General features: G+C 42.8%; 2 protein-coding genes and 1 non-coding gene across 3 annotated transcripts; 1 reads left to right on the forward strand and 2 right to left on the reverse strand.

The window, feature by feature from the left end:
* Positions 1-3,366: 3,366 nt before the first annotated feature.
* Positions 3,367-3,501, reverse strand: LOC133904195 (small nucleolar RNA Z247). The gene has a single exon (XR_009907428.1). It is a non-coding gene; the product is annotated as a small nucleolar RNA Z247 (small nucleolar RNA).
* Positions 3,502-15,529: 12,028 nt separating this feature from the next.
* On the forward strand, positions 15,530-16,530 carry LOC133903256 (uncharacterized). Its single transcript, XM_062344564.1, has 3 exons — positions 15,530-15,693; positions 15,774-15,831; positions 15,931-16,530. Exons 1-3 carry the CDS (start codon positions 15,530-15,532, stop codon positions 16,528-16,530), a joined length of 822 nt encoding a protein of 273 aa, XP_062200548.1.
* A 3,446-nt stretch (positions 16,531-19,976) lies between these two features.
* On the reverse strand, positions 19,977-22,003 carry LOC133903995 (glycosyltransferase BC10-like). The gene is made up of 2 exons (XM_062345492.1): positions 21,447-22,003; positions 19,977-20,705 (listed from the first exon to the last, which is right to left on the reverse strand). Exons 1-2 carry the CDS (start codon positions 21,996-21,998, stop codon positions 20,052-20,054), a joined length of 1,206 nt encoding a protein of 401 aa, XP_062201476.1. The 5' UTR covers positions 21,999-22,003; the 3' UTR covers positions 19,977-20,051.
* Positions 22,004-23,428: the final 1,425 nt, after the last annotated feature.

The raw sequence follows: 23,428 nt of genomic DNA on the forward strand, positions 1-23,428 counted from the left end.
ATCTGGGCATCCTGCCCAGTCTGCATCAGAAAATGCGCTTACCAGCATAGATGGTGACTTGCTAATTTTTAGACCCAAAGTCATAGTATAGGAAACATACCGCAAGATTCTTTTGACAGCTGTCATATGTAAGGATGTAGGAGCATGAAGAAATTGACATACCTTGTTAACAGCAAATGCAATATCTGGACGAGTTAATGTTAGATATTGCAAGGCACCAACAATACTCCTGTACTTCGTTGAATCTTCACTATTTAAGAGTTCACCATCAATAACTGAAAGTTTTTCTGAGACTGAAAGAGGAGTAGTCACATGTTTGCAATTTCTCATTCCAGCACGTCCCAACAATTCAGATGCATACTTTTCTTGAGAAAGAATAATGCCACCACTGGTTTTCTTTACTTCAATACCCAAGAAATAATGTAAGTCACCTAAATCTTTTAAAGCAAACTCAAGCTTCAAATCATGAAGAAGAGCCTCAACTGCATTTTCTGAAGAACTTGCTACAATTATATCATCCACGTAAATAAGCAGAAATATAATTACTCCACCTTTGTTGTACAAAAAAAGTGAAGTGTCTGCCTTCGAAGCAACAAAGTCAAGCTGTTGTAGTTTCATACTCAATCTAGAATACCACGCTCTAGGAGCCTGTTTTAGTCCATACAAGGCTTTGTCAAGTTTGCAAACATATTCAGGATGAGCAGAATTTTCATACCCAGTGGTTGTCGCATATAAACTTCCTCCTCTAGAACACCATGTAAGAACGCATTCTTAACATCTAGTTGTCGAAGACACCAATTCCTGGAAACAGCAATAGACAACACAATACGTATAGTTGCAGCTTTCACAACAGGACTGAAAGTATCTTCATAATCAATACCGTATCGTTGTTTAAACCCCTTTGCAACCAAGCGTGCCTTGTACCTGTCTATTGTACCATCGGATTTTCGTTTTACCTTATAAACCCATTTACAGTCTATGATATTACTGGCTCCTTTTGTCGAAACCAAGTGCCAAGTTTTATTCTCCATTAGCGCAAAGTATTCCTCATCCATTGTCTTTTTCCATTTGTCGTCACTCATTGCTTCATGCAAATTTTGAGGTTCACCTGTAACACTAAAAAATCCATATCGCATTGTTCCATCAGTAAAAACCTTTGGTTTAATAATATTATTCTGTGAGCGAGTGACCCGCCGTGGTATAATTTCTTGAACATCCAGAGTTAACATTTGATCAGAACCATAACCAGGTGACATACTTACAGAGCTCGTAGGCACCAACTCTAATGCATGCAAGTTCTGGTCCTGAGAAGAAACAGAGCCGGTCTCTGCAGTTTGCAGTGGAGATGCATCGCAGCTAGCAGACCGAGGCTGAGGAGGTGCGGATGGACCAACGCTCACCAGCGGATGCAGAGGAGAGGCAGGCTGTTGTGACGCATCCCGAGGCAGTGCAGAAGCAGTTCCCGGCACCTGCGACAGAGTAATAGCGGGTGGAGTAATGGCAGGTGGATCCCGAGACGCGGAGAGACGTAGCAGAGAACCTCCTCTGCTGTCTGCATCGGAATTAAATGTAGCAGCTGGATCAAACTCCTGATCAAGCATAAAATGATGATCTGCATTTATTTTATTTGCGCCAGCCCTCTGTTCATCTGCTTGTCTATCATCCTGTCCTGAAATATGCTCAACAGCACTATTAGACATGTCAGTACTTACTGTGCAACCCCCAGTTCTTATAGGATTTAACAACGTAGGATGAAGGAGAAGAAGTTCAGCCCTAAGTTGAGCACCAGCATTTGGATGTAAATGAGCAAAGGGAAAAACTGACTCATCAAAAACTATGTCTCTTGAGATATAAACCCGACCTGTCGAGATATCAAGGCACTTGTATCCTTTATGAAGACTGCTATAACCAAGGAAAGCACATTGTGTGGATCGAAATTGAAGTTTTCTTGTGTTGTAGGGACGAAGGTTAGGCCAACAGACACACCCAAACACACGAAGAAGAGAGTAATCGGGTTTATGACCAAATAGACGTTCCATAGGGGTTTCAAAATTAATAACTTTGGATGGGAGCCGATTGATGAGATAGGTGGCAGAAAGAAAAGCTTCATCCCAAAATTTTAAGGGCATACAAGCATGAGCAAGCAAAGCTAAGCCAACTTCTACAATGTGACGATGCTTACGTTCGGCTGACCCATTCTGTTGGTGAGCATGAGGACAAGACACATGATGAGATATTCCTATCCTTCTAAAGAAGGAGTGTAGCTTTTGATATTCGCCTCCCCAGTCAGTTTGCATGGTTATTATCTTTCTGTTGAAAAGTCTCTCAACATGTTGTTGAAACTCATGAAACTTACTAAACACATCAGACTTATGTTTCAACAGATAAATCCAAGTAAACTTGCTATAATCATCAATGAAACTTACATAATACTTATTCCTTCCAACTGAGGTAGGAGCAGGCCCCCAAACATCAGAGAACACAAGTTCTAAGGGACACCTAGACACACTAGATGACTTTGGATAGGGAAGCTGATGGCTCTTGGCTTGTTGACAAGCATCACACACTGACTCTTTATTAGACTCTTGAGAACAAGGTAAATTATTGCTACTAATAACCTTTTGGACTATGATAGATGAAGGATGACCTAAACGGCTGTGCCATCTCTCAGATGATGGTTTGACAATGCTAAAAACTTGTCTCGGAAAAGATGACTTCTTCAAGGTTGGAAGAGGATAGAGACCACCTTACATCTGCATCGCAGAAGAGTTCTCTTCGTTGCCTGGTCCTTAACCAAAAAGAAATCAGGATGAAATTCAAGATAAGTATTATTGTCAGATGTAAGACGATGAACGGAAACAAGATTCTTTTTTCATTAGGAACATGAAGAATCTTGTTAAGATGAAGATCACGAACTGGGGTGTGAACAGTAGAGTACCCAACATGATTAATAGACATACCTGCACCATTAGCAGCATGGACTTGTTCCTGTCCATTATACTTCTCTCGTGTGGTCAACTTGTCTAGTTCTCCAGTAATATGATCAGTAGCACCAGTGTCTGTATACCAATTTGTATCTATTCCATATGAATTAATAGCTGTATTTGCAACCTTCTCTTCACCAGTAAATGTGGTGTCAAACCTCTTCCAGCACCGATGAACAGTATGTCCAACTTTGGAACAAAGCTGGCATACTGGCTTTGAGCTTGATGAGCCGCTGCTATTATTATAGCCACGGCCACCACGTCCACCTCCACGGTTTCCATCACCACGACCGCGTCCTCCACGGCCGCGAGCTCGTCCTCCCCGAGATGCACTGTTAGCTGTAATATGAAATTGCGAGTTCTGTGCCTCCAAACGTGCCTCAGTGGATAAGAGTTGAGCATAAAGATCACTTAAACTGATAGGATCAAATCTCGCACTCACTGCTTCGATGAGCGGATTATATTCAGCATCTAAACCAGTAAGGATATATGACACGAGATCATCTTCATCTAGCTGCTTACCTGCAGCAGCCATCTCATCTGCGAACCCTTTCATCTTGGAGAAGTAAGCTGCTGCCGACATATCTCCTTTACGCGTGCTCATCAATTTGGAGCGAAGATGAATAATTCTTGACCGTGACTGAGAAGCGAACATCTCTTGAATTGCCTTCCAAACTTCAGCGGCGTTTGTTAGCGTCGCAACTTGAGCTAGCACCTCTCTCGACAGAGATGCAAGCAGGTAGCTCAGAACCTGCTGATCATGTGCGATCCACGTCGCATACGCCGGGTTAGCCACAGTGTCGACGGTGTTGTCGTCCTTTGCAACTTGTATGGTGACCGAAGGTACAGGAGCAGAACCGTCCAAGTACCCGATCAACTGCGCCCCTCTGATCGCTGGGAGAACCTGCGCTCGCCAAAGAATGAAATTGTCGCGAGTCAGTTTCTCTGCAACCGGTATGCTGAAGGAGGAGCTGGTCATGACTGGAGTTGTCGCCGGCGTAGATGGAAGAGACGACATGGACTGGTGGCTCGACGTAGATGAGGTAGAGGAGGTCGGCTCTGATGCCATAAAAGTTGATGAAGCGTCTCTACCCCGGAGGGCCGCTGTCTTCGTGTTTATATAAGCAAGGAAATACCCCATGCGTGGTTTACAGATGAAATCCCGAAACCCGGTAGAGATTGACTCGAATCAAGAGATAGAATCTATCTACAGATAGCTATACAAGTTTGAACGTCCTACGTATCTCTATCTCCATCCGAACAATCTCTATACAGGTACTCGGATCACAACTTTTATCTCTAACAAAGGACACACGGGCGCGACCGCTGCTGCTTGTTGCATGCTGCTGCTGTGTTTGTGAGCGTGGTGCATGCTCGTGGAGGAGAAGAGAGGAGGTGCCCGGTGCTGCTACCCAGAGAAAAGAACAGAGATGCGAGTGAGGGCTGGTGTGAACACGGGAGGAGAATGGTGGCTGGGACTTTTGGTGCTGCCCAGATGAACAGAGAGTGAGAGAGATGGGTGAGAGAGAGGGAGGAGGGAGCAGGGCATGGGAGAAAGGTGTCCAGCTAGTTCTGGTTGGTGATCAGAGAGAGAGAGAGAGAGCAGAGATAGAGAAAGAGGAGAAAAGATCTTGAGAGAGATGAGAGGTGTGAGAGAGAACATTCGGATGTTGATTCAATTGAATGTAATTGATTTATATTTGAATTGGATCAGATTGGATGATTCAATTGAACAAATTGAATGGAGTCGGATTGGCGTAATTCAAATTAGTTTGAATTAGAAATTGAAATGACTTTAGAATGAGAATTCGAATTAAGAGATTCGAACTTGAATTTAGAAATTGAATCGAATTGAATGGAATTTACGAAGCAACTGAATGAGGAGAATTGGATATGATTTGATACTAGTTCAATAGGTGTATTTGAATTTGGATCTAAATTTAGATTTGGCACTAATCCAACTAAGAGTATTTGGATTAGAAAATTGCAGAGAGGAACTAAAATAGATTCGAATTTGAGATACCTTCAAATTCGAATCGACACACAAAGAACTATAAGAACAATTAAACCAAAAGTGTATATGCTCAATTTATTGTAAGGATTAATTTAGAAATTAATTTGGTGCTTTCTAAAATACTTAGCCATAATAATATATTTGAATATATACATACGAGTATATATACATTCAAATATATATTTTCTTGATTTTATACTGGTTTAATAATTAGATTTTTTTTTAATTTAGAGTGAATTTTGCTATATTTTCTATATGCTAGAACTCATGATGTTACATTAACTATGCATGTAATAGTATTTGATGTAATTTTAGAAATGCCTGTAGATTAACTTAATGTATTAAGTGTTTGACGTGATTTAAATATTAGAAAAATAAATGCATGTACATGTGATGTATTTTGGATTGTGCAAATTTTTTTCTGTCAAATATCTATTAGTGCTGGTTCTATTTTAGAACCGACACTGATAATCAATATCAGTGCCGGTTCTTAACAGGGAATTGACAAAATTAATTCACTATCAGTATCGGTTCGTTGATGAAACCGGCACTGATAGTGATTTTCAATACCAAGTAATCAGTGTCGATTTAAAACCCGCCACTGATGAAAATTTTAAACCGACACTGGTAAAATATTCTACAGTAATGGTGGCCACAAAATTAGTCTCTCCACTCGCAATGTAGCTACACCTCCTCTCCTCCCCGTCCGCTCTCTTTGGTATGCTCGAATCCATTGATGGGAGAAGAAGCCAGTGTTCGTCCATCTGCGGCGGCACATCAGATCGAAGCGGCGGGCTCAGCTCACTACCGGCCATTGGGAGTCCCGAGTCCTCAATGCACGGGCGAGCGCGAACAGCAGGACCGTCCTGACGAAACTGCATATTCTTATGATATTATCCTTCATTCGGTTGCATTTTCTGATTGGTAATTATGCAGTTGATTTGAGTTACAGGCCATTGTAATTATGTATGTAATGATTTCATTTAGATTTTTAGAGATCTTGTCCAGAGATGAATTTCCACGCTGAGAAAACAGCCCTCGAACAATAGCAGTGCTGTCGTTAAGCTTCCAAGCCAGAGTGTTGTTGATAATTTGTTCGGTGTTTCTGTCATCATGTCATCATATTGTGGCTGAAGCCAGTTAATTTTGTGCATGTAATTAGTACTATTTCCCTTACAGAAACCAATTAGTCAGGTCCGATCACCTAGTCGATGCGACCATCTAATTAGATTCGTCTACCTTCTCAAATCCGACCACTTACACTATAAAAAATTATTTTTAGAGACGGTTGATAACTCATTTTTACAGGCGTTTAGCGCATCCGTCTGTATTCAAAGGCCTGTGAAAATGGATAATTTCCATAGGCGTAAAAGAGCCGCATGTAAAAATCTATTACCACAGATAGTTCGCTTAAGGAACCGCTTATGAATAGGTTTTCACAGGCGGTTCCTTAAGCGAGCCGCCTGTAGAAACCGATTTTCACAAGCGGTTCCTTAAGAGAACCGTCTATAGAAATTAATTTTCACAGACGGTTCCTTAAGCGAACTACCTATAATAATTGGTCTTCGAATCGATATTTGTTTATTAAAAAAAAAACAAATTATTTTTAACCGACCATGCACCCCTCACGATCACAACGTCGCAAGTCACATGTCACGCGATTTTCATGTGAAATATGTGCGCGTGTGGTTCTTAGCACTCGAACCCGAAACCTCTCAGCTCGCGCGAAACTTCCTTACCATCCCACCAGAGAATTACTAGTGATACTAACACCATATACAATCCTTTTAATATCTTCTATCCGAAACTTCAACCATTATTTGAGCATCTAAATGACTTCAAATAAAAAAAATTCAACTACAAAATTGTAGATCTCGTCCAAAGCTACAATTTTTATATAGATTTTGTACTCATCCAACTTAGTAGGAAAAAATTATGAATTTTTTAAGATATATTGTCACTCATTTCCACAGACCATCATTTCTACAGTAACCACCTGTGGAAATGAGTGACAACATAACTTAAAAAATCATAACTTTTTCATACTAAGTTGGATGAGCACAAAATCTATATGAAAATTGTATCGACGAGATCTACAACTTTGTAGTTGAAAAGTTTTTCATTTAAAATCATTTATATGTCCAAATAATCATTTGAAGTTAATGATTATTTGGACATATAAATGATTTCAAATGAAAAACTTTTCAACTACAAAGTTGTAAATTTAGTTGAGTGGTACAATTTTCATATATACTTTGTGCTCATCTAAATTCATATGAAAAGTTATAATTTTTTTAAAATAACCGGTCACTTATTTCCACAAGCGGTTCACATAAGAAACCTACTGTGAAAATGATCTTTTACACAGACGGTTCCTTATATTAACCGTCTGTGATAATCATCACATTTTTAGAGGCGGTTCATATAAGGAACCATCTGTGAAAATGTATGTTCACAGGCGGTCCATAACACAGCGGACCTCCGCTAACTGCGCAGACGATTTTTCAAATGAGCCACCTGTAAAAATGCACTCTAGGTGTCTCGAAAAATAGTTTTTGTAGTAGTGTTAGTCAGAGTCGCCCACCTTCTCGGATCCGACAACCATACCTGAAACTGAGGTAGCAAAAGTTCAGATAGAGAGAAAATCTTTTTATTACCTTTATACCCCTGCTCTCCGGAAAAAGTTTGTGACCCATATACCTCTTTCGACTTACAAAAGTTAGTAGAAGAGTTCTGAGTTTGTGTCACATTTGCAAAAAAAAAAAAGTAAGCAAGAAGCAAATAGTGTCAAAAAAAGAAAGCAAAGAGTGCAAAAAGAGAGAAAAAAAGAGAGAATTAAAAAAAAAAGAGAATCAGTTTGCATTTCAAATTTTCTTCCATTGTGCTTGTGTCTGATATAGTCTTCGGCTTGCTTGAGCTAGTTCTAGAAACGTGATCGGGCCATCAACTGTGATGAGTACTGTGGACTTTTATTCAACTTTGCTAATCTGATTTCATTAATTGCTATTCCTTGCTACTAAATATTGCATGTCCAAGTTACACCTTCGCTCGATCAAAACAATATCTTTCCTTGCAACTACCTCACTCGAACCTGATAAGATATCACGAACTAGCCACCGGTTGTGCTAACTACAGTGATTGGTAAGAACACTTGCAAGAGCGTGGTAAGACACTTGAGAGTGTATGACTCCACCTCCACCACCTAGTAGTCGATAGGGATAATTTATCTTTCGTTGTTTTCTATCTTTGACTAACTATGGTAGGAGAAGCATCGAATGCACATGAGTGTGTTTTGAGGGAAGAACTCACAATGTTGTTGGATGATCATCGATAAACTATAAATGACGACATTGACTAGAAGCTTGCGGAAACCAATACCGCATTGCAGCGATTCAATGAAAGTATTGCAATGCTCAATACACGCTTTGATCGATTGGTTAATCCACCACCAAACAATAGTCGAGTGGATCCTCATGGTGCAGCCTATGAACAAGAGGAGTCCGTCGCGGATGATGAATTTTTGAGACAAGAACGTGACACCTTTGATGAACGACAAAGGAACCGATTGAACTTCAACCGTCAAGGTATGAGAGGTAATAATTTTCAGCAACATAACCCACGTATTAATGATGATCCATTTGCTAAGGTTAAATTTACTATACCATCTTTTGAAGGTGCTTATGATGCTGAAAAGTATTTAGATTGGGAGATGACGGTAGAACAGAAGTTTAATGCTCATTTAGTTGCTGAAGTGCATAAAGTTAGGCAAGCCACTAGTGAATTTAAAATTTTTGCAATAATCTGGTGGAATAGGGTATGCATTGACGAATTAGCGCCTACTACATGGAATACTTTGAAGGTTGTTATGCATAACAGATTTGTTCCACCCTCTTTTAAACGTGATTTGCGTAAGAAATTACAGCGCTTAAACTAAGGTGATAGATCCATAGAAGAATATTATCAAGAGCTTCAAATTAGTAGCGTTGTGATATTATTGAGGATGAAGAGCCTGCAATGGCACGCTTTTGTGGAGGGTTAAGGCATGAAATTCAGGACATTGTTGATTACAAAGAATATGATAGTGTTCCTAGATTGTTCCAACTTGCGTGTTTGGAATAAAAAGAATTGCAAGGATGACAACAGAGGCCAAGAAGCAATTTTGGAAGGACGACTACTTCCAAATCAACACCGAAACAAGTCAAAATATCCCCACGTTCAGCTACACGGTCTACTACCCCCTTCTCGAGTAGGATGCGTTCAGCAGTACCTTCGACACCGTCACACGCTCCCAAGGTAAGAAAATTCGTAAGTGTGCAAGGTCCAGCGAAGAGCTCTTCTTTAGTTGCCTCCACTGGTCGCACGACTGGAATTATTTGCCACCGATGTAAGGGAATGGGCCATGTCATGAAGGATTTCCCAAGTCAGCGCGCGTATATTGTAACAGAAGACAGTGGATATGTATGTGCTAATGATGTTGAGGATGAATATGCTCTTGCAGCTAACTATGCAGGTGACGAGGATGGATGTGAGACGAATATCGACCACGATGAAGTGTTCGATGCCACTGCCATGGAGGATTATCAGACCCTCATTGTGCAACGAGTGTTAAGCACTCAAATGGAGTAAGAGGAACAGCTATAATGCCACAATTTGTTTCAGATGTTTCTCATAGTCAAGGATTATCGTGTCCGAGTCATTATTGATGGAGGAAGCTGTAACAACTTGGTAAATTCAGATATGATCAAGAAGCTTGCCTTGCCGATAAGAAATCATCCTCACCCTTATCATATTAATGGTTCAACAAAAGTGGTAAGGTGAAGGTAATGCAAATAACTAGGGTGTATTTTTCTATTGGTTCATATCATGATTGTGCTGATTTCGATGTAGTGCCTATGCAAGCATGTTCACTTTTGTTAGGACAACCATGGGAGTTTGATACTGATATAACACATCATGGTAGAAGTAATAACTACACCCTTATGCATAAAGGAAAGAAAATAACTTTTCTGCCTTTAACCCCTGCTGAAATTGTGAAATGTGAACAAGAGATAGCTGAAAATAAGAGAAAAGAGTTTGAGAATGAATTTGAAAATCAGCAAGTAACGGAAAAAGTTTTTCCACCCAAAAAGGAGAAAGTAACAACAACTTCTAAGTTCGATGGAATTAGATTGAAAACGTGTGTTATGCTTACTACTAAATTTGATCTTACTAAAATTTATGCTAATAAGCTGTCATGCTATGCTGTGATATGCAAAGATGTCTTAGTTTCACTCGAGAATATATCCAGCTCTTTGCCTCCTGCTGTTTCTAACCTTTTGCAGGAGTTTTTGGATGTATTTTCAGCAAAAGTTTCCCCGGGATTACCACCTATTTGAGGGATTGAGCATCAAATTGATTTGATTCCGAGAGCAACTTTGCCAAACCGTGCTGCATATAGGACCAATCCGGAAGAGACTAAGGAAATTCAGCGACAAGTCCAAGACCTTTTGGATCGCGGGTACATACGAGAAAGTCTTAGTCCTTGTATTGTTCATGTTCTTTTGTTTCCTAAGAAAGATGGTAGTTGGCGTATGTGTGTTGATTGTAGAGCCATTAATAATATTACTATAAGATATCGTCACCGTATCCCTAGGTTAGATGATATGCTTGATGAGTTTAGTGGTTCTATAATTTTCACTAAAATTGACTTGTGAAGTGGATACCACCAAATTAGGATGAAACTTGGAGATGAATGGAAAACTGCGTTTAAAACTAAGTTTGGCTTGTATGAGTGGTTAGTAATGCCTTTTGGGTTAACTAATGCACCTAGTACTTTCATGCGATTGATGAATAAAGTTTTATGTGTTTTTATTTGAAGATTTGTGGTGGTATATTTTGATGATATCTTGATTTATAGCTAGTCACATGAGTCACACTTTGATCATCTATGTGCTGTTTTTAATGCTTTGAGAGATGTAAGTTTGTTCGGTAACCTCGAAAAGTGCATATTTCTCATGGATTGAGTCTCTTTTCTTGGCTATGTTGTTACTCCACAGGGAATAGAAGTGGATGAAGCAAAAATTGAAGTCATAAAGAGCTGTTCAACCCCTAAGACTGTTACTCAAGTGAGAAGCTTTCATGGTCTTGCGGGTTTCTATCGGTGCTTTGTGCGGGATTGCAGCATCACTGCTGCCCCATTGAATGAATTGACAAAGAAAGGAGTGGTTTTCAAATGGGAACCTGCATAAGAACAAGCATTCAAGTTGTTGAAAGAGAAGCTCACCCATGCTTTATTGCTCCAACTCCCTGATTTTAGTAAGACTTTTGAACTAGAATGTGATGCTAGTGGGATTGGAATTGGACGTATGCTAATTCAAGAAGGTAAACCTATTGCTTATTTCAGCGAGAAATTAAGTGGGTCACGTATGAATTATTGTACCTATGATAAAGAATCGTATGCTTTAGTTCGTGTGCTTGAAACTTGGCAACATTATCTATGGCCCAAAGAATTTGTTATACATTCTGATCATGAATCGCTGAAACATATTAGGAGTCAAGTTAAATTGAATAAATGATACGCTAAATGGGTCAAATTTATTGAGTCTTTTCCATATGTCATAAAACATAAGAAAGGAAAGGACAATGTGATTGCTGATGCGCTTTCTAGGCGTTATATCATGTTCTCTCAACTTGATCATAAGATTTTTGGTTTAAAGACCATTAAGGACTTATATGCTGCTGATTTGGATTTTAAAGAAGTGCTTGAACATTATAAAGAAGGGAAAACATGGAATAAATATGTGCTGAATGAAGGATTGCTCTATCGTGTTAACAAGCTATGCATTCCAGCTAACTCCGTTCATCTTTTTTGTTACAAGAGGCGCATGGAGGAGGATTGATGACACATTTTGGAGCAAAGACTGAAGATGTGCTGGTTGCCCACTTCTTTTGGCCAAAGATGAGACGAGATATCGAACGCTACGTGTCTCGATGCACCACTTGCAATAAAGCCAAGTCTCGCTTGAATCCACATGGTCTTTACATGCCTCTTCCTGTTCCTAGTGCACCATGGGAGGATATTTCTATGGATTTTGTTTTAGGACTGCCTAGGACAATAAGGGAGAGGGATAGCATATTTTTACTTGTGGATAGATTTTCTAAAATGGCACATTTTATACCTTGTCACAAAAGCGATGATGCTACAAACATAGCTGATTTGTTTTTCAGGGAAATCGTTTGACTACATGGAGTGCCTAATAGTATCATTTCGGATCGTGACATAAAGTTTTTGAGTCACTTTTGGAGATCACTTTGGAATAATTGGGGGCGAAGTTGCTGTTTTCTACTACATGTCATCCCCAAACCGACGGTCAAACAGAGGTTATCAATCATACATTATCGACCATGTTACGGGCTGTTCTAAAGAAAAATTTGAGGATGTGGGAAAAGTATTTACCATATATTGAATTTGCTTACAATCGGTTGGTACACTCCACCACTAAGGTAAGTCCGTTCTAGGTAGTGTATGGATTTAATCCCCGTGCTCCTATTGATTACTACCTTTGCCTACTTTTAAAAAACTCAATTTAGATGCTAAGGAACGTGCTGAATTTATTCTTAAGTTGCATGAAATAACTAAAAAAAAATATAAAGAGTATGACTAAAAAGTATAGGATTGCTGGAAGTAAAGGTAGGAAGGAAATAAAATTTGAACCGAGTGATTTAGTTTGGTTGTATTTGAGGAAGGATAGGTTTCCAGAACTAAGAAAAATCAAAGTTGATGTCCAGAGCTGATAGACCATTTAAGATAATTAAGATAATCAATGACAATTCATACAAATTGGACTTACCTGTAGATTTTGGGGTTAGTCCCACATTTAACATTTCAGATTTGAAGTCCTACTTGGGAGAAGAAGACAAGCTTGAGTCGAGGACGACTCCAATTCAAGAGGGGGAGGATGATGAGCCCATGGCTCCTTCGAATATGATTAATACCACCAATAATCCTTAAATCATATAAGGTCCGATTACAAGAGCACGTGCACGACAATTAGACCACAAGGTGAACTCGTTTCTCGCTGTTCATGTTTCCTTGGATGGATTACTACTAAATTTTTGTGATATTTTATTGCTTAGGAACATGGAAGAATCATTACAACCTTACCCAGACATCACCCCTCAAAGGCCAAGTCTACTCGGACTCGGTGCTGAGCTCTAGTCGAAGTCGTGGACGTGGTCAAAGTCGTTGTCGTGATCGAGTCTCAAGATAGCACGTCAGTAAAACGGGCATAACTCTCTCATATGCAGTCCGTTTTAGGCGTTCTAGGACTTGCTGGAAAGCTTATATCGAGCCCTTTCCAATGGATCTATGCTCGACCAAATATTCCTTATAGTTTAGTCAGAGTCAAAGGAATAAAGTGCTGCATCATTGTTCTGGACCCTATCGGGTTTTGTAATCGTGTCGAGGTCGGAGTCCAGTTTGTGCATGCCTCATTCCATGGCTGCACAACCCTAGGTTGACCCCCTCATGTCCCCCTATAAATATACGGTAGTCGTCATAGTTTAGGCTCGGCTTTAGCTTAGATTATTCTGTTTTAGATAGTTTCACCGTTTATCGGTTTGTTGAACCCCAAACTCGAGTACTTCATTAGTAATTAGCAATATTCAGATTGCATCTATCTGTTCTTGCTTGTGTTCTCGATTCTCTTACAGAAATAGCCTTCTTGGTGAGGTCAACCGCGTCTTGGTATGGTTGATAACTACAGAGTAGTGGTGTAGTGGTTGCAAGGGTTCTCGATCTGTTCTGTTCGGAGCCTTTGGATCATCAACGTTGAAGCTCCACCAATCGACTTACAGTATTACCTTTCGGAAGATCGGGCAAATGCGCATCATGTTGTAATTTTTTAGGATGACTACGCCTCTGTTGACAAACACGGTTGAGGCTGGTGGAGATGACGGTGAGATTGGTAGCGGTAGCGACCGAAGGCGATCAACACAGTGAAAATCGAGCCAGGAATTGTTGGATCTAGGGAGAAACGCTAGAATGGGCCTCAATGCACTACTAAAAGAAGATCATAAGAGACTTCTTGTCTCTCATGATTTTTTTGGAACGGTATGACAAAAATTATTTTCGATGGTCCAAGTTTGAAGCCGTGTGAGAAAAGCTATGTGGCTGGAACCATGAGAGATAGCAAGTATCTCCCACAGTTCTAGTGTGAACCCATCCCAGATAAAATTAGGGATGGGTTCACTCTGCCACCATGCGGAATACTCTAGAATCGTTGCGCATATAAGGGCCCAGGTTCTCTCACACGGTTCCTCCCAACCACCCATGAGAAATAAACGTGATTCGTCTCCCTTGCAAGAAGCCTTTGAGTTCCTATAGGCTAGCCGGCTCTCTCTCCAATCTCTCGCTCCCAAAAACCCCAATCCCATCCCCATTCTCCTCTCTCCTCACAATCCCAGCTGCCATGCTTCCCATGGCTACTGCTCCTCCTCTACAGCCACCAGTGTCTGCTCCACCATCTCCTCCACACACGCTCCTGCCGTTGTCACCAATTAGTTGGCCTTGTCAGTGTCGAAGTTGTGGATAACCTCTCTAACTGGTGGTGGTGGGAGGGATCTCCCTGATGCTTACGCATCTTTTCATTGTATGAAGTTTGATTGCGTCCAAGTTGGTCTCCAAAGGTGGTTTTCACAATGTGTTTCTTGTTGGATTTAATCCTAGCGTGGGCATCGGGCATCGGGGATTCGAATCACATGGAAGCATAGATTTCGTATACGGCAAGTGCGTCATTCATATGTGTGCAGGACTATGGTTTGTACGGTGTGTACAACTTTAGTTTAGAGTTGGAGTCAGAAATTAGAAGACCCGATTCAGTTTAGAGTTCAGTTTATCTCTAGGTAGCAGTTGCTATAAATATGAGTTGTAATCTCTAGCTTTGTGAGTTAAAAAAGAGTCAGAAATTTCATCAAAAAAAACTTGCTATCTATTTATGTTTCTTCTTTGTTTTTGTTGAGTGCCTGGTACTCGATGTCTTCGTTTTCTCGCCGTATAGATAATCGAGCGTGGTCAAGCACCTCTGGCTATATCGTGGTCGAGAACATACTAGTCAAGCACGTACTAGTCGATCACGTGGTCAAGCATGAACTCGTCATTCACATGGTTGAGCAACGTGAGCTATCCGTGCGCGTGATCATGGTTGTCTGAATTCAACATCTGGTATCAAAGCCAAGTCTACCAAACAGTTCGGCTTCATCGTCTTGTGACTCACCGGAACAGAGGCATTGCCAACAAGTGTGGATGTCGATTGTCCCTTAGGGCGAGGCGGCACGGGAGAGTGGCGGTGGGCCGTTCTAGTACCCGCAGCTGATGGCGACAATCTACACAAGTTGGGTGATTCGGGTGCAAACAATGATGAAGGATCAAGGCGTCTGGAAGGCAGTTGAGCCGGCGGCCAGTGCGGTCGTTGATGAGAATGACAAGAAGGCAAAGTCACACCTCTTCCAAGTGCTCCTGGAGAACCTCCTCATGTAGGTGGCAAAGAAGAAAATGGCGAAGGAGGTCTGGGACTGTCTCAAGACAAGGTTTGTTGGTGCGGATCGCCTCAAGAACTCGCAGCTACAGACGTTGAAGAGCGAATTCGACGCCATGCGTATGCAGGAGGGAGAGACCTTGGATCAGTACGTTGGAAAGCTCAACGGCATGTCCGTTAGGTATACAAACCTGGGGCAACACTCGACGATGTTGCATTACTCAAGAAACTGTTTGACACTATGCCGGATTGTTTCCTTAGTGTGATCACCGGGATCGAGCAGTTCTACGACCTTGACACCATGTCGTTCAAGGAAGTTGTGGGTTGGCTGAAGACGTATGAAGAGTGTGCGCGCCTGTGCACATCCAGTGGCAGTAGTGTTGGTGATGTCCAGCTCCTGCTCACTCATGCTGAGTAGAAGGCATGGCAAAAGAAGGATAGCAACGATTCCTCGTCGAGTAGCAAGGGCAAGTTCCACGCTCCTGCAAAGAACAACAACCACGGCCGGGGTGGTCGTGGACGCGGCGGGGTGCCGTGCACTGACGAGGAGAGTAGCTTGGGCGACGGTCGCCGCAACAAGAGCCACATTAAGTGCTATGATTGCTATAAGATGGGGCACTACACGAACGAATATAATGCACTGAAGAAGGAGGGGGAGGAGACACACCTCACATGTGCCGATGACACCGAGCTAGCTTTATTGCTCGTAGTGTCAGAGGAGGTACCGAGGTTGCAGCAAAGGCAAGATGTCATGTTGCTGAATAAGGAGAAGTTGAAGCCAGAACTGTGCGACACCATGGAGGGAGGCTCCAGCTCTAAGGTATTGTACCTGGACAATGGAGCCAGTAATCACATGATCGGTGACAAAGAGAAGTTCAGAGAGCTGGACGAAGGTGTCACTGGCAAGGTGAAGTTCGTGGATGGCTCCACAGTGCAGATCATGGGCTTAGGGTTTGTTGTGTTCAGCTGCAAGAACGGCGACCAATGGCTATTACAGGAGGTCTACTACATTCCCTAACTTTGCAGCAATATCATCAGCCTTGGACAACTCATTGAAGTTGGACACAAGGTGATAATGGAAGTCGGACATTTATATGTCTATGATGGAAGACCTGCACATTTGCTGATGAAGGTGAGGCGAACTCCAAATCACCTCTATAAGATCGAGCTCCATCTAGCGACGCCGGTGTGTCTCTTAGCAAGCCTTGAGGACCCAGCGTGGCTCTAGCATGCAAGGCTTGACCACGTCTATTTCGCTGCCATGAAGCAACTCGTTGACAAAGAGATGACGATGGGAGTGACACCTATCACACACCCGAACCGTTCCCGATGACGAAAAAATACAGAGCAAAGGAACTGCTCAAGCTGCTACATGCTGACCTATGTGTTCAGATTACGCCTTCGACTCTCGCCGGTAATAGTCATTTCATGTTAATTGTTGATGACTTTACTCAGTGGATGTGGGTGTATATGATCAAGTCGAAGCACCAGACTTCCTCCATGTTCAGAAGATTCAAGTTGCAGGCTGATAACAAAGGCGGGTAGCATGTTAAGACGTTGAGGACTAATCGCGGTGGCGAGGTCTCTTCTCAAGAGCATGAATGTTCCTGGAAGATGTTAGGGAGAGGCGGTGCGGCACGTGGTGTATCTGCTAAACCATTTGCCGATGAAGGTGTTGGATGATCGCACTCCATTCTAGGCCTGTAATGAATAAGAACACAGAAGGACACGTGATCAAGCACAAGGCGAGGCTGGTCGTGAAAGGATATGTGCAGCGGCAAGGAATCGATTTTGAAGAAGTGTTTGCGCCAGTGGTTAGGCTGGACACTGTGCATGTTATCCTTGTTGTTGCAGCCAATCGAGGTTGGCAGGTTCATCACCTAGATGTTAAGTCGGCATTCTTGAATGGTGAGCTCCAAGAGGAAGTATACGTGGCCCAGCCGGAGGAATTTGCAGTGAAGAATAAAGAGCATCTAGTGCGTAAACTCAACAAGGCATTGTATGGAATCCGGCAAGTGCCACTGGCATGGAATATACGTCTTGACAGGAGCTTGAAACGACTTGGTTTCAGTAGATGTTCACAAGAGCAGCCCATATACACAAGGGGATCAGGTCTTGCAGGTGTGATAGTCAGAGTATATGTTGATGATCTCATTGTGATAGGAGAAAGTCCAGAAGAGATCATAGAATTCAAGCAGCAGATGATGAGTGAGTTCAAGATGACCGATCTCGGATTGCTCAATTACTATCTCGGGATTGAGGTAGCGCAAGAAGATAGGCGAATTACAATCAAGCAAACAGCGTATGTGAAGAAGGTTACAATCAAGCAAACAACGTATGAGCAGAAGGTTACAATCAAGCAAACAGCGTATGCGCAGAAGGTCCTTGGTCAATTCGGTATGCTGGATTGCAATTCCACAAAATTCCCCATGGAACAAAGGGCGCAACTGCATAAGGATCCAGACAGATAGCTGGTTGATGCAACTGAGTATTGTCGCCTTATTGGTTGCCTAAGGTATTTTGCTCCACACAAGACCTGAACTTTCATTTGTTGTCGAGGTGGCAAGCAGATTCATGGAGAAACCCACGGTGATGTATCGTAAGGCAGTGAAGCAGATTCTTCAGTATTTGAAGGCCACCGTTCATTATGGGCTTGTGTATACCAGAGGAGGAAGAGAAGAAGAAATCACTGGGTACACTGATAGTGATTTGGCAGGTGACATGGATGACAGAAAGAGTACTAGAGGTGTGGCTTTTTGTATCAATGATAGTCTGGTGTCATGAAACTCGTAGAAGTAAAAAAATGGTGACTTTATCTTTGTGCGAGGCTGAATTTATGGTGGCAACAATGGCGGCATGCCAAGATTTGTGGCTTACAAGTGTATTGAGGGAGCTAACAGGAGAAGAGTCTAAAGCAATCAAACTCTTTGTCGACAATAAATCGATAATTGCTTTGATGAAGAATCCAGTGTTTCACGGCCGCAACAAACACATTGATACCAAATTTCATTTCATCCATGATTGCATTGAAGGAGGCTAGATTGAGGTTGAATGCATCCGCACGGAGGAGCAGCGAGCAGACGCTCTGACGAAGGCATTGCCGGTGGTGAAGCTGGCGGTCATGCGGCATCTACTGGGAGTTCGTGATCTTGGTCCACGTCAGGATTAAGGGGGAGTATGTTGGATTTAATCCTAGCTTGGGCATCGGGGATTCGAATCACATGGAAGCATGTTGTTCATATACGGCTCGTATACGGCAAGAGCGTCGTTCGTATGTGTGCAGGACTATGGTTCGTACGGTGTGTACGAGTTTAGTTAAGAGTTGGAGTCAGAAATTAGAGGATCCAATTTAGTTTAGAGTTCGGTTTTATCTCCAGGTAGCCGTTGCTATAAATATAAGTTGTAATCTCTAGTTTTTGTGAGTTAAAAAAGAGTCAAAAATTTCATCACAAAAATAACTTGTAATATGTTTCTGTTCCTTCGTTGTTTTCGTCGAGTACCTGGTACTCAGCGTCTTTGTTTTCTCACCATATATATCGCATGGTCGATAGCGTGGTCGAGCACCTCTGGCCACATCGTGGTTGAGCACGTACTGGTTGATCGTGTGGTCAAGCACGAACTCGTCATTCGCGTGGTCAAGGAGCATGAGCTGGTCGTGAGTGTGATCGTGGGTGTTTGAATTCGACTTTTCTTACATTTTTGCAGCTATGGTTCATACGTAAAAGCATACATGTTTATTCTTCTATTTATACTGTCGTATGAGAAAAGCTGTATGGTTGGCACCATGAGAGATAAGGAAATATCTCCCATGGTTCCAGTGTGAATCCGTCTCAGATAAAATTAGGGATGGATCCACTCTGCCACTGTACGAAATACTCTAGAATCGTTTGGGATATAAGGGCCTAGGTTCTCACACGGTTCCTCCCAACCACCCATGAGAAATAAACGTGATTCGTCTACCGTGCCAAAAGCCTTTAAGTTCCTATAGGATGGCCGGCTCTCTCTCCAATCTCTCTCTCTCCCAAAAACCCCAATCCCATCCCCATTCTCCTCTCTCCTCCCAATCCCTGCCGGCTCCTGCACCTCACATGGCTGCTCATCCTCCTCTGCTGCCGCCAGTGTCCGCTCCACCGTCTCCTCTGCACACAGTCCCACCGTGGTCACCAATTAGTTAGCCCTTATCGGAGTCGAAGTGGTGGATAACCTCTCTGACTGGTGGTGATGGGAGCGCTCTCCCCGATGCTTATGCACCTTTTCATTGTATGAAGTTCGATTGCGTCCAAGTCGGCCAAAGTGCTATGGGGAACTCCCAGTGACCCTGTCGGCGTGTACCCAACAGTTGGTTTCAACGTGGTTTTCGGTCTCCAAAGGTGGTTTTCACAATGTGTTTCTTACATTTTTGCAGCTATGGTTCGTACGTAAAAGCATACATTCTTATTCTTCGGTTTATACTGTCGTTCCATCTTACCTGGATCAGCGATAACGCGAGGAATACAATTAGTGATCGGATGCCACACAATCTAGAAAATCTATATATTCTCACCCAAACCCCATAAGCTTGGGAGCAAGTGTGAGCAGCGGGTCGAGCGCGTCCGGGGCGAACTTGCGTGCAAACAGATAGCAGATCCCGGCCGGCCTGCCATTGTAGGTGCAGTTCTTGCCGGCGCCTCCCCTGATGTCTTTGATGAGCTCCTCCGTGACGTCCCTCCGCTGGTGTGTCCGTGGGTGGGAACCCCCCCTCCGCCAGTCCTCGTGCGTCAGAGTCCGATTGGCATTGCGGCTCCACCCGAGCACGCTCAGCAGCGTCGCGATGTAGTGCTCGTCCATCAGGCAGTACCTCCGGCGGGCGCAGTACTCACGGAACGACGGGAAGTAGGCATCGTCGGAGATGACCTTGATCGCGAGGGCCCGGTCCATCTCGAACCAGTCGACGCCCTTGCGCCACTGCTCGAGGGTGATGTTGCAGCGGCTGGCGAAGAAAGGGTTGTAGCGCACCTCGCTGTCGTGGTTGACGAAGCTGTCCACGAAGCTTGTGTTGGAGCCGGTGAGGTGCGCGTGCACGGTGGGGAAGTCGTAGACGGGGATGCTCGAGTCCGAGAGCAGCACGAAGCGCTCGTTGCCGAGGTCCAGCAGCGCGTTCGCCAGGAGGCGACGCTCCGCCTCCACCAGGGTGATATCTCCCCATCTCGTAATCTGCAAAATATGCAGCATGTGAGATCGATAAAGAAAAGAGTCACCAGCTAGATATGGATGATTGTGCAAACAAAAAGTTGTAGAAAAGAATGGTTAATTTAAATGTTTTGATTGGGCATCAGTTGCAAGCGGGGATAGCGTTAGACTGATGATCTGAACGGTAAGAAGTCGACAGGCAAATAGTAGAAGTACATCGAGAAAAAAAAGAAGAGAGACAGATTTTCACGTGGAAAAACTTTGCAGAAAATAACCACGAAGGCACGAACGACATATATCTTCACTGTATTATAAGAGTTACGAATGCAGGGGAATAACAACGAATTGTCAATTCTTCCTATGCAGCTTATAAGAGGTATATATAGTGATAAAAGTGACTCAAGTCAAATACAACAAATCCGCTAAATACAATGATCCGACCACTCTCCGCACTCAACCTGCGTGCCTGGCCGACCCCAGGCGCCTCCGCTCTGGGGGCCAGTCTCGCCATTTGGGAGAGCGACTGGAGCCCCTTCGCTTCGACAGACATTGGCCCTCATCAATAACATCAGAATCGCATTATATATCAACACGAAGGCCTCCATGCTCATGGCAGTAATTTATAGTATTTTTTATCAGTGCAACAGATCATATTCAGTTTGCTCCGCCTGTAATTACAATTTCCCTTTTATGCCATGGATCCCTTTCAGACTGTCGTACCTTAAGGGAAAAATATGAAATGCTTCACCTATAACTTATTTGTACCTGGCTTGGGATCATGCGACCGTAGAACACAGAGTCCTTCGGTGGTGATCCAGTGTAGGAGGGAGAGGTATGCATGTAGATGGAGTACAGACCATCGTGCCCCATGAAGAACTTCTCCCACAATGGCCGCAGCGACAGGTCCCCTGTGGCCAGGAACAAAAAGGCAACCTTCGGCACACGGTGATCCGGCTTGCGACTGATCTGTGGCACCATGGACGCCCTCCAGAACAACTCCTCGTCGGTCATGTTGTGCATGACTCCGCTTGGCGCAAGGAAGCCCATTAACCCCATTTGTGGGGTCTGTGGTGAAGGCATAGGCGGCGCCTGAGGTGGAGGTGGCAACGGCGTTGGTGGTGGCAGTGATGTAGGCAGTGGTGGTGACGGCATAGGAAAGGGTAACGTTGTCAAGAAAGGGAGGTAGAATTTCAGAAAATTGGCATTGGAGGTCATGCCCAGAACAAATCCCAAGGACAATATGAGAAGCATGGGTACCACATTGAGGTGTTTCCTGCCTAAGTGAGACACTAGAGCGGGCTTGTTTGTGTTGCTCATGGCTTAGCCTCGAGCTAGCAGCATGAGTGAGAGAAAACTGCAACTGCCTAGCTATATATATACTACTGCTGCTACAATTACAGCATCAAATAGTATTTTACAAGTAAAATTCTGGTTGTATTCTTGTGCACAAACAAAGCCCTAATAGTAGCAAAGGATGAGCCCATGGCTCACAGGTCTTGTTGCTTCCTAGGTCCTACTATATCCTTACGACTGATAATGAATAACTTAGTGAATACTCTTTATATTAACTTTTGCAGGAACAAGCCATGTCAATTTGCACAAGCAAGCCATGTTAATTTGCACAAGTTCTTCGTGCATGCGTAGTAGATCACTAGCAGCTAGCGGTACTATATAACCAAGGCAGCTGCATTTATTGTTAGAGTATAATATCACTTGCACGTTATCTCCATGTGCCAGATTCGGCTCGTCCTCCGATCCAGTGTACTGAGTGAGCTGTTTGACATACATAGACCCGGTCTAATAGCTTGACTTTTATACGGTGCTGGCTTTACAAATTTAATTAGCAACCTAGACGTAGACCAAGTTATCACTATATAAAAAAATGTCATAAGTGACTGTAGCAAAAATGATCTTAGTATGTTATGATTATGATTTTAGTGATTATTGGCAATATAGTTATTAGGAATAATATTTTTGTCAAAAATATATATTAGTAGGTCTTATAGATGTAATATATGAAAAAGTTACTGAAACTGGGACAAAGTTTGAACTGAATTGTACAAGTCCTAGAAAAAATGATTACACCGGATGGTCCGATGTTTAAAGGGCTATACACACCGGAGCAATTTTATGTTCTGTGCAGAAACAAGAAGACTTCACCGAATGGTCCGGTGATGGAAGCTAAAAGCACACTGGAGTATTTAACAGAAGGGTTGATTTTCGAAGAAAATTAAAGTTGAAGTACACCGAATGGTCCGGTGTTAGAAGAGTAAGAACACCAGAGTATTTAACAGAACATTGGATTTTTTCAAAGGAGACGAAGTTCAAGTCACCGGATGGTCCGGTATTGAGGAGGTCCGGTGATGGAGTTGCAGTTACACCGGAATGTTTGGTGTTCACAGTGGTTCTTCGTGGGGTTCTAACGGCTAGTTTCTAAGGTTGTACTCACCGGATGGTCCGGTGCTTGTACTACTGTTGTCACTGGATCATCTGGTGTTCACAGTAAAGTTGAGCCGATAGAGCAACATCTAGTCCGCAGGGTTGAGGCTATAAATACCCCTCCACTCGTGCATTTGAAGCTGCTGGAGTCAAGAGGAAGCTCATACACAGTTGAGAAGATATCCAAGCCACCAAAGTGCTTAAAGTGATCATGCAAGATGATTAAGCATAAGATTAGAGAATGACTAGTGCTTATAGGACTAAAGACAAGTGCTTCTAGGTGATGCAACCTAGAGAGTGGATCAAGG

The sequence above is a fragment of the Phragmites australis genome, chromosome 21, assembly GCF_958298935.1.
Source record: "Phragmites australis chromosome 21, lpPhrAust1.1, whole genome shotgun sequence".
Taxonomy (NCBI): Eukaryota; Viridiplantae; Streptophyta; class Magnoliopsida; order Poales; family Poaceae; genus Phragmites; species Phragmites australis.

Excerpts from the sequence above, each read along its gene's own strand:
- LOC133903995 (XM_062345492.1), bottom strand. The coding sequence starts at position 21,998 with ATGAGCAACACAAACAAGCCCGCTCTAGTGTCTCACTTAGGCAGGAAA. Across the intron at positions 20,706-21,446 it reads GTCGCATGATCCCAAGCCAG|ATTACGAGATGGGGAGATAT; the intron begins GTACAAATAAGT and ends CATATTTTGCAG.
- LOC133903256 (XM_062344564.1), top strand. The coding sequence starts at position 15,530 with ATGGCGAAGGAGGTCTGGGACTGTCTCAAGACAAGGTTTGTTGGTGCG. Across the intron at positions 15,694-15,773 it reads CTCAACGGCATGTCCGTTAG|TGTGATCACCGGGATCGAGC; the intron begins GTATACAAACCT and ends TTGTTTCCTTAG. Across the intron at positions 15,832-15,930 it reads CCATGTCGTTCAAGGAAGTT|AAGGCATGGCAAAAGAAGGA; the intron begins GTGGGTTGGCTG and ends CATGCTGAGTAG.